Source organism: Arachis stenosperma, chromosome 7 (assembly GCF_014773155.1).
Source record: "Arachis stenosperma cultivar V10309 chromosome 7, arast.V10309.gnm1.PFL2, whole genome shotgun sequence".
NCBI classification, from domain to species: domain Eukaryota; kingdom Viridiplantae; phylum Streptophyta; class Magnoliopsida; order Fabales; family Fabaceae; genus Arachis; species Arachis stenosperma.
In genome coordinates, this window is record NC_080383.1 from 1741944 (window position 1) to 1752269 (window position 10326).

Genomic DNA, 10326 nt, shown 5'->3' on the forward strand with positions numbered 1-10326 from the left:
ATTACTCTTGAATAGAAGGCTCACACATTCAAGTATTTGTTCCTGAAAAATATTTTTAGAAAAACGGAATGAATTTTGCAACCCAGTGACTAGACAATACATCTATAATCCACATGAGACCATATAAACATTATCATAAAAATAATTTTAGTTAGAAAATAATAATTTATATAAATATGTGAATCAATAAGAGAGTTCTCATACAGAAATAAAATCAAATAGTCCACACTTAGGCTGCTTCACCTCTAAGGGTAGCCCTTTCCTCTCGTGTGTCCGTACGGAATAACAGATCCAACGTGTGCCCTACACGTCAGGCTAGCAACGCCCCTGCTAGCTGAGGTCTGAGCCAGATGCATCTAGGTTAACGTCATAACCGCCGTTAACTACGATTTTCTAATACGAGCCTCCCAAACCAATTCAAAAAATATAATTTCAAATACAACCAATCTTTGATCTTTCAAATATATATAGTATCAAATCAAATTAATAATACTTTCTAATAAAAAATCTTGTTCAATCAAATGAAATGTCGAATATATTTTACAAATTCAGAGCATATAAGTAAGTATCCATAATACTTTGATGTTACAAAAACACATATTCAAATAAAATCGAATATTCTGAAATAATTCAAAACTTCATCAAACATGTATACAGTCTCATGTGCAGGTTAAAAATCTGAATTTCACGGAAATAAATATTTAGTTCTAATAAATCCATTATTAAAATCAAATTCAAATCCTTGATTGATAACTTGTAAGTAAAGTCATAAATTCAAGCAGCATATATCAAAATAATTATAAATGTAAAGCCTACTCACAACATGGTCCTAAGGGACCGAAGATATCGAACCCAGAGTGCTAGAATCCAAGATGAGGAGGATTGAAGTAAAATGAAATGAATGAGCGCAGAATTTGGATCGAGACGGTGGCAACAACTTCCATGGCTACATCGCAGATGTAATCATAACATCAACAGCTCCCACTGTTCCATGATAGCAAGTTTCATACATGGAGTCAGAACAGGGGAAAAATTGTGCTGATTTAGAGACAAGAATGAAGGGGTGTAGGGCTGAGCAAGATCACAACAGGGACGGAGACGGTTCATTAGTAGTGACATCGGTGATGCTCCCCTGATGACGAGCTCCGTTGATGGCAACAGCAGACGCGACGACGGTGAACGGCTCCTCCATCGCGACTCTTTCTTCCTCCCTTCACTGGCCGACTCAAACTCTCCCTCTTCATTCAGCAATGACGGTGACTCCCAACAGAGATGGCGGCGGTTGAAGCTTAGCGGCGACGGAGACAAGGCGCGGCGACTGTAGCAGTTCGACGGTGGCGAGGCAGAACGGCGGCAGTCCTTCCGCGTCTCCTCTCTCGCACTCGTCCCTCCTCTCGGACGCACCTCTCTCGGTTTTGGCCTCTGATGGCGACTGCAGCGAGCTGGACGCGGCTGGCGGCGACGCGACGGGACACGAACGGCGTGCTCCAAGCCGGCGGTGATGAGGTGCGACTCTCTCTCTCTCTCTCCTCGCATGGTGGCTCGGCGTGGACAGCTCCCGCCTTCCTCCTCCATTCTCTTCTCGCAGTCTCCCCTTTTCTCTCTTTTCTTTTTCTTTCTTTCTTTTCTTCCGTCAGAGTCTGGGTGTGCGTGCTGTGAGGAAGAGGGTGTAAGGGGAGTGAGAGTGTGTGCGGTAGTGAGAGGTGAGTGAGTGTGTTAGAAGAGGGTTAGGGTTTGGTTTGAAAAAAAGAGGAACAAGGGGTATTGTAGGGATTTTACATTCTACCCTCCTTATAAAAATTTTCGTCCTCGAAAATTGATATAATCTTCAAAACTTTACATGGTTTTAGCACTTTACCGAACATGAGAAATCAACATAACGAGGTGCAAAAGTTACAAGATAGGATCATGATAAAACGATGTCATTGGCATTTCCCTACTCTCGTTCCCTTGACAACTCAGATATACATAGCCTCTTCACGTCGTTCGTCAATCTTTTCTAAATACAATCTTGGTTCTGTAGTACATATCTATGGTAGCAACCAGTCTTATGTGAAGTGTTCGAATTTCAACTTTCTGAACTTCCGCATCGGTAGCTGTGTCCTAAAGAACTAACGTATCGCTTGCTATATCTGAGAATCGCACGTAACATTGAAACAAACACGAGTTTGCTTAAAAGGATTCTAAACTTTGGCAGAAAAGAGAAAACATCACAGATGGTGTTCACAAGAATTCGGGGAGATGTGTAGGATCGCAACTAAACAAGGATATACAAAAATAGTGAAGCATGCCAAAAGAGAATCAATCGCATCATAGTAAGAAAATCCGAATCAAGAAACTTCGATAGAACAATAAAAGAAAAAGATGGTGTATGAAGTCAAAACAAGTTTATGTTGGATCAAAGAAGTACGAAGTTCACAAGAGATGGCCACTAAAATCAACAGTAATATTCACAAAGATTTAAGAGAATGACTAGGAACACAATTAAATAACACACAATCTTTTAGAATCAAAGAAGAGGAAGAACATGCAAGGCCTAAAAATTTTATAATATTTATCGAGCAAAATGAGAACACTAGGACAAATGAAATTAAAGAAAACAATAAGAAGCAACAGCACTATAGGTAAGGAAAGCTAAACAGCAACAAATATATAACGTAAATAAAATACCCACAACAATTATAAATCCAAATCCCAAGCAACAAGACAAAGACAATAACAGAGGGACAAAGCAAAACAACAAATAGAAGATTTGATTGCACCTTTTAGAAAAACAATTGTACAGTTATGAAAATTAAAAACAGTAATTGTCACAAAAATTAACATCCTCATTTTCTCTTATCTAGAATTCTTTGACAAAGGCCATTTGAAATAATTATTACCATAACCTTAAATATTAAGTATACTAAAATAAAATTTAATAGCTTTTGACTATAAATAAAAGATAAATAACGTAAAATATAATGAGGAAATGCAAGCAATCATCTCATTATTCCCAAGGCCAAAATTCACCTATACATTTAACTCATTTTTGTCATTATTGTAAAATAAAGTTAAATAATTCCCTATAATCATGTAGTTAAACTTAGTATGAAGTTAGAAATAAATTCACATATAAAATAATAATAATAATAAAACTAAAATTTAAAGTATTGGCAATTAACACACTAGGATCAATTATAATAACTACTTTCTTCTTCTTTTTTTTTTCTTTTTTTTTTTTTTGGGGTAAATGGAAAACACACATGCAAGTATAACTATGGTTATAGAAAAAGGTTGACTATTTTTTATGTGAAAAGGAGAACAACAACTATAAACTATAAATTACCAATTGTAAACCAGTCATTATGCATACACTGATGCACATATTTTATATAGACAAATATCTATATCTGCTTTGTAGCAGTTTTCAACCGATATTAATGGCTCTTAAAATTTTAATATGCAGAAGAATAAATAAAATGAAAATAGGAGCATATAATCATCAATGGTTGGAGGAAGATGTGAAATCCTTGTAAAAGAAATTTCTCAAAAGAAAAAGGAAAGGAAAAGCTTAAAGTAATGGTGAGGTTTTATGTATAACTGAATCAAAACGTCAAATGCTGAAATACTTTAACAACTTTGCAAAGAGTCAAGAATTATAATAATTAAATACTTAAATGAGTGTAAAGCAAGAGAACAGAGCTTCCATAATCGTGACAAAGAAGCTAATGATTAAGATGTAAAGCAAGAAAATATTCAAGTAAATACTCCATAATACTAATAATAAAATTAGCAATAACTTCGTTACAAGAGAAAAGACTTTCAAATTACTAATCATTAATAAAAAAAATCCTAACTTGTTGAAAAATTTACCAAAATAGTCTCTATATATTATGATTGTCCTAATAAAATCTCAAGTTGTTTTGAATATTGATTCCCACTTATAAATTTAAAAGCAACAAAGTTCACAAAAATCCTATATTATCACATTAAAATAAATAATATATTTTCAATCCTAGTGAAAATTTAATTTAAAGTATCATTATATAGCTCAAGTAAGTACATAATTTTACTTACACTATTTTATTCCACAAACCCAACCAAATGTAATTCATGAAACATCAAGTTTCGTTGAGAAATCAGATAATTTTAAAACTAGAGTTATTAAGGGGTACATAATAAGAAAGCATGGTTTATAATAATTAGTTGAATATAATAAAGAAAAAAAATTCGTATAAATAATTTATTTTGCTTTAAGAAATTAGATATCTAGTCTTTTTATCAAAAATTGTCAACAATTCTTTCCAATCTCTAAGATCTACTTCCAAATATCACAAAGGCACTACAAATTAAATCAAGAAAATCAATCTCCCTAAACCTCTGAGAATAAGAACAATAGTTGAAAATAAGGAAATTTTCAGAAAAACAAGGGTTAAGAAAATTCTCAGGTTTCAGATCATACTCAAAAGCAAAATTCATCTTATAATCACCAACCAAAAGGCAAGCGCTCACAATCTTTCTCTCAACTTATCAAGCAGGAAATAGTTTCGTGACAAAAAGTCATATTCAGCATCAAAGAACCATAATGAAAACAGATCCTCAATTAGAAAAACAAAACTAAACTTCTAGATCGAAAAGAAAAATTTCGATCCAGCTAACTTATCACCCAAATAATTCACTACATTTAAGCAAAGAAAATCAACAATCGAACAAACAACAATAACACTCTATTCATATGTTGTATCACATAGTCCTTCTTGAGCAACTAAATAGCTGTTTTCAAAATTATTGATTTGAAAAACGAATCAAAAGCTAATCAAAATTATGTTAGCTTCAAAAATCATCAACATAAGAAGGAAAATCTCAATATCGCTTATCAAATCCAGAACAAAGCATCTCGATCAGAAACTCAGCAAATTCATGCAATCCACAAATCCAAATACAATTCTATAAGGAAATCAGATGGTAATTCACAACAAACATAAATCGAATCTTTTAAGTAACTCATGAACTATTGACACTAGGAATCATAGAGAACAACCCAAGGACGAAGTAGATTAAAGCACACATTCACAAAATCGGAGAAAATTAGAACTAGCTAGGAGAGAAATCGCGAACCAGAACCAAAACTGAAACCCTTGCAAAAACACATTCGAGAAAATCTACCAATGAATATGTCAAGATTGGGTACAAAAGGACAAGGGTAGTAACAAGCGGTAGAGGACGCATGCTCTCAATAATCAGAAGACAACAATGACATAGAGGACAAAGAGGACATTCCTATAGGCCTTTGATAGTGCCACAATTTGTACAAATAGGCGCGCTTCTATTTATACAATTGTGATCCTATCATAGGACACTTGCTCCATATTACACAGATTAAACCAGGCTCTGATACCACTTTGTCACGGCCCAAAATGAACCATGACCGGCGCTCAAGGAAACAGTTCCTTAGCAAGCCTATCAGACACAAATATAAATTAAATAAGAAAGTTACAAATATTTTAAAGAAATTTACAGTTTCTAAAATGAATAATTTCATATTTTTAATAAAAGGTAAAATAAATAGGTATGGATGGATCCTGCCTGTGACATATGGAGTATATGACGTCTAAGAACTCAACAAAAAAATGAAGTACCAATTGCAGATCATTACTCTTGAATAGAAGGCTCACACATTCAAGTATTTGTTCCTAAAAAATATTTTTAGAAAAACAGAATGAGTTTTGCAACCCAGTGACTAGACAATACATCTATAATCCACATGAGACCATATAAACATTATCATAAAAATAATTTTAGTTAGAAAATAATAATTTATATAAATATATGAATCAATAAGGGAGTTCTCATACAGAAATAAAATCAAATAGTCCACACTTAGGCAGCTTCACCTCTAAGGGTAGCCCTTTCCTCTCGTGTATCCGTACGGAATAACAGATCCAACGTGTGGCCTACACGTTAGGCTAGCAACGCCCCTGCTAGCTGAGGTCTGAGCCAGATGCATCTAGGTTAACGTCATAACCGCCGTTAACTACGGTTTTCTAATACGAGCCTCCCAAACCAATTCAAAAAATATAATTTCAAATACAACCAATCTTTGATCTTTCAAATATATATAGTATCAAATCAAATTAATAATACTTTCTAATAAAAAATCTTGTTCAATCAAATGAAATGTCGAATATATTTTACAAATTCAGAGCATATAAGTAAGTATCCATAATACTTTAATGTTACAAAAACACATATTCAAATAAAATCGAATATTCTGAAATAATTCAAAACTTCATCAAACATGTATACAGTCTCATGTGCAGGTTAAAAATCTGAATTTCACGGAAATAAATATTTAGTTCTAATAAATCCATTATTAAAATCAAATTCAAATCCTTGATTGATAACTTGTAAGTAAAGTCATAAATTCAAGCAGCATATATCAAAATAATTATAGATGTAAAGTCAAATAATTATAAATGTAAAGCCTACTCACAACATGGTCCTAAGGGACCGAAGATATCGAACCCAGAGTGCTAGAATCCAAGATGAGGAGGATTGAAGTAAAATGAAATGAATGAGCGCAGAATTTGGATCGAGACGGTGGCAACAACTTCCATGGCTACATCGCAGATGTAATCATAACATCAACAGCTCCCACTGTTCCATGATAGCAAGTTTCATACATGGAGTCAGAACAGGGGAAAAATTGTGCTGATTTAGAGACAAGAATGAAGGGGTGTAGGGCTGAGCAAGATCACAACAGGGACGGAGACGGTTCATTAGTAGTGACATCGGTGATGCTCCCCTGATGACGAGCTCCGTTGATGGCAACAGCAGACGCGACGATGGTGAACGGCTCCTCCATCGCGACTCTTTCTTCCTCCCTTCACTGGCCGACTCAAACTCTCCCTCTTCATTCAGCAATGACGGTGACCCCCAACAGAGATGGCGGCGGTTGAAGCTTAGCGGCGACGGAGACAAGGCGCGGCGACTGTAGCAGTTCGACGGTGGCGAGGCAGAACGGCGGCAGTCCTTCCGCGTCTCCTCTCTCGCACTCGTCCCTCCTCTCGGACGCACCTCTCTCGGTTTTGGCCTCTGATGGCGACTGCAGCGAGCTGGACGCGGCTGGCGGCGACGCGACGGGACACGAACGGCGTGCTCCAAGCCGGCGGTGATGAGGTGCGACTCTCTCTCTCTCTCCTCGCATGGTGGCTCGGCGTGGACAGCTCCCGCCTTCCTCCTCCATTCTCTTCTCGCAGTCTCCCCTTTTCTCTCTTTCCTTTTTCTTTCTTTCTTTTTTTCCGTCAGAGTCTGGGTGTGCGTGCTGTGAGGAAGAGGTGTGAGGGGAGTGAGAGTGTGTGCGGTAGTGAGAGGTGAGTGAGTGTGTTAGGAGAGGGTTAGGGTTTGGTTTGAAAAAAAGAGGAACAAGGGGTATTGTAGGGATTTTACAATTGAGGCTTCCCAATTGAGAAAACACAACATCCCAAGCCAATTCCAAGTACCATTCCACATGCATATCCTATTGCCACTGGTTTCCATCCAAACCCAAATTTGTCTTCAACCTCAGAAGATTGACATTGTTGTTGAGGGACATCATTATTGCATTGAACTGACAATGGCAATCCACATAGCCCCAAGTTTTCCTCATAAGAATTGTTTGAAAATGTATCAAATTGTCCTCCTCTAGGTATTGATCCCTCGAGATGATTGTTGGAAAGATTCAAGAATGCTAGAAAGTTCATTCATATTGGTCAGTTCAGCAGGGATTTTCCCATCAAGCATATTTGAGGAGAGGTCTAATGATTCGAGGTTTGTCAAATTTCCCAAAGAGCGAGGAATAGGACCAATGAGGCTGTTATGTGAAAGGTTGAGGCTTATGAGTGCTTGAAGCTCTCCAAACACATCTGGAATCTCTCCTTCAAATTTGTTTTCTGACAAATCAATAATTGCAAAGCCATTTGGAATTTTCCCAAAAGTGACACTGACTCCTTTAATTGTTGCAATCATAGAATCCTCATAATCTTGATAAGTGATGCCTGCCATATTAATAACAGTAAGGCCATAACTAACTTCGATGTAACCAAAACTTCTTGGCACTTGAGGTCCATCAACACTGTTCATGGCTTGAAAACTTGTTATGTAGGATTTTGGTAACTGGCCACTAAAGTTATTGGATGAAATATCAAAAACAAGTAAACAGGACAATCGTTCCATACAACTTATTGGATCTTAAAACTAATATTTCCAAATTCTTTAAACTTTGAAGCCAATTTGGAAATGTATTCTCTATTTGATTGTTTCCAAGATTCAAATCCAGCAAGTATTTGCAATTGGACAAAGATCTAGGCAAATGACCTTCCAAGTGGTTCCCATTCAAATTCAATGTCATGAGACTGCTTGAAAATGTACTTGGCAAATTGCCATGAAGTTTATTCATCTGTAAATCCAGAACCAAAATGCGTGATGAATTGACAAGGCATTGTGGAATGGTGCCTCTGAGCTTATTGTGTGACAAGTTGACAATCACAAGAGCACTTGCATTGCAAATGAAGGAAATATTGTCATAAGTTAGCAAGTTGAAACTAAGATCAAGGTAGTCAAGTTGATGCCATGGGAATTGACCTATTGATGACAATTGATTATATGCAAGTTTCAACTGCTCTAATGAATCAATATCTTGTATCCATTGGGGCACTTCTCCTTCAAGTTTATTCTCTGATAATTCGAGTTCTTTCAACTTTGGAAATTTCCATGAGATTTTGGAAAAATTAGTTAAATCGATCTGCAACAACTGCAATCTTACCAAGTTGGTGAACTTGTAACTAATATTGGAAGCTTCAAGGTTTTGTGGAAAGTGGAGGGAACCACTCCAATTTCCTGAAGACAAACATAAGTCAGTGAGGTTTACAAGGTTAAACATTGATTCTGGAATATTTCCTTGTAATTTATTCCCACATAACTGTAGATACTGCAAAGAATGGGATGAGAATGAACTTATATGCCCTGTAAACTGATTATTTGATAGATCTAAGGATGTTAAAAATGGCAAAGAGAAACACCAAGATGGAATTGTCTCATTTAGCATGTTATCATTCAAAACCAGTTCAGTCAAACTTAAAAAACCGGTTATTTTGCTAGGTAGAGGCCCCTGAAACTTATTATGAGAACAATCCAATCGAGATATTTGAGTTAAGTTAGCTAATGAAGATAGCAATAACTTCCCTCCTAAATTGTTACCCTGAAGACTGAGTGTTTGTAATTTGGTCAGTTGACCGAGTATATTTGGAAATTGGCCACTAAATGTATTGCCTGAAAGGTCTAAGTGAGTGAGATGTTGAAGATTTGAGAGGAATGATGGGATTGAACCATTGAGTTCAGTTGCAGACAAGTCCAAATAAGTTAGATATGTGAAGTTAGAAAAGGAAGAAGGGATTTGTGATCCTGGGAATTGACAAAATGAAAGATCCAAGACACTGAGAGAAGTGCTACAATTCAAGTTTGGAAGATGGATTTGAATGTCTTGATTGACACCTAGATTGAGCTTTTGAAGATTAGGTAAACAGAATATGTCACTTGTCAAATAGCCCCTTATGGAACTCTGAACAAGACTAAGAGTAATCAAGGAGGAAGACATGTTGGCAATCAAAGACAAGGGACTTGTTGGGTCAATTAAAGACATGTTTGTATAATCCAATACAATCTCAGATAAAGCTGTTGCGTTTTGCAACATTCTCTTCCAAGTGGTTTCTTTCCACTTTAAACCATAGTTCGAAGAGAGATCAAGTGATTGTAATTTAGAAAGGTGTGAGATTTGAGAAGGAACATCACCTTTGAAATCACAAAAAGATAAATTCAAAGTGTGTGAGACTCACAAACCCACCAAACTGAGATGGCAATTCAGACCCATAAATATTATTATAAGCAAGGCTAAGTGTTTGGAGATGAGTAAGATGGAAAAGAGTGCTGTTAGGATGGATATTACCTACAAGTCCACTGCAACTGTGATCAAGATCAATCACGTGACCAGACAGAGAGTGGCACGTGACACCCATCCATGAGCAACAATCTCTCCTATTTTCCCACGTCCTCATCTTTGGATAAACATGGGAGCAGCCTTCGGCATATAAATAATCATCCTCATAAAAGTTAGTGTTAGTAATGAGTTGGGTCTTGAAGTGAAGCAATGCAGAACTCTCTTCTGGATGGCATGAATGAGAAGACAAACATGCAAAGTGGAACAACGTCTAAATATGTGCAAACACACCACCACTCTAACAACCACCAACATCATTATTGATTATTCCTTGATAGTTTTATAAGACTCATATCACATATATCAAGATT

The 10326-nt window shown here is 36.3% G+C and overlaps 1 protein-coding gene and 2 pseudogenes across 1 annotated transcript; all 3 read right to left on the reverse strand.

Annotated features, from left to right (window-relative positions):
* Positions 1–819: 819 nt before the first annotated feature.
* Positions 820–3530, reverse strand: LOC130941310 (uncharacterized). The gene has a single exon (XM_057869768.1). The coding sequence runs from the start codon at positions 1573–1575 to the stop codon at positions 964–966; it is 612 nt and encodes a 203-aa protein (XP_057725751.1). The 5' UTR covers positions 1576–3530; the 3' UTR covers positions 820–963.
* Positions 3531–6474: 2944 nt separating this feature from the next.
* LOC130941311 (uncharacterized) lies at positions 6475–7299 on the reverse strand (annotated as a pseudogene).
* On the reverse strand, positions 7176–9926 carry LOC130941309 (receptor-like protein 54; annotated as a pseudogene).
* Positions 9927–10326: the final 400 nt, after the last annotated feature.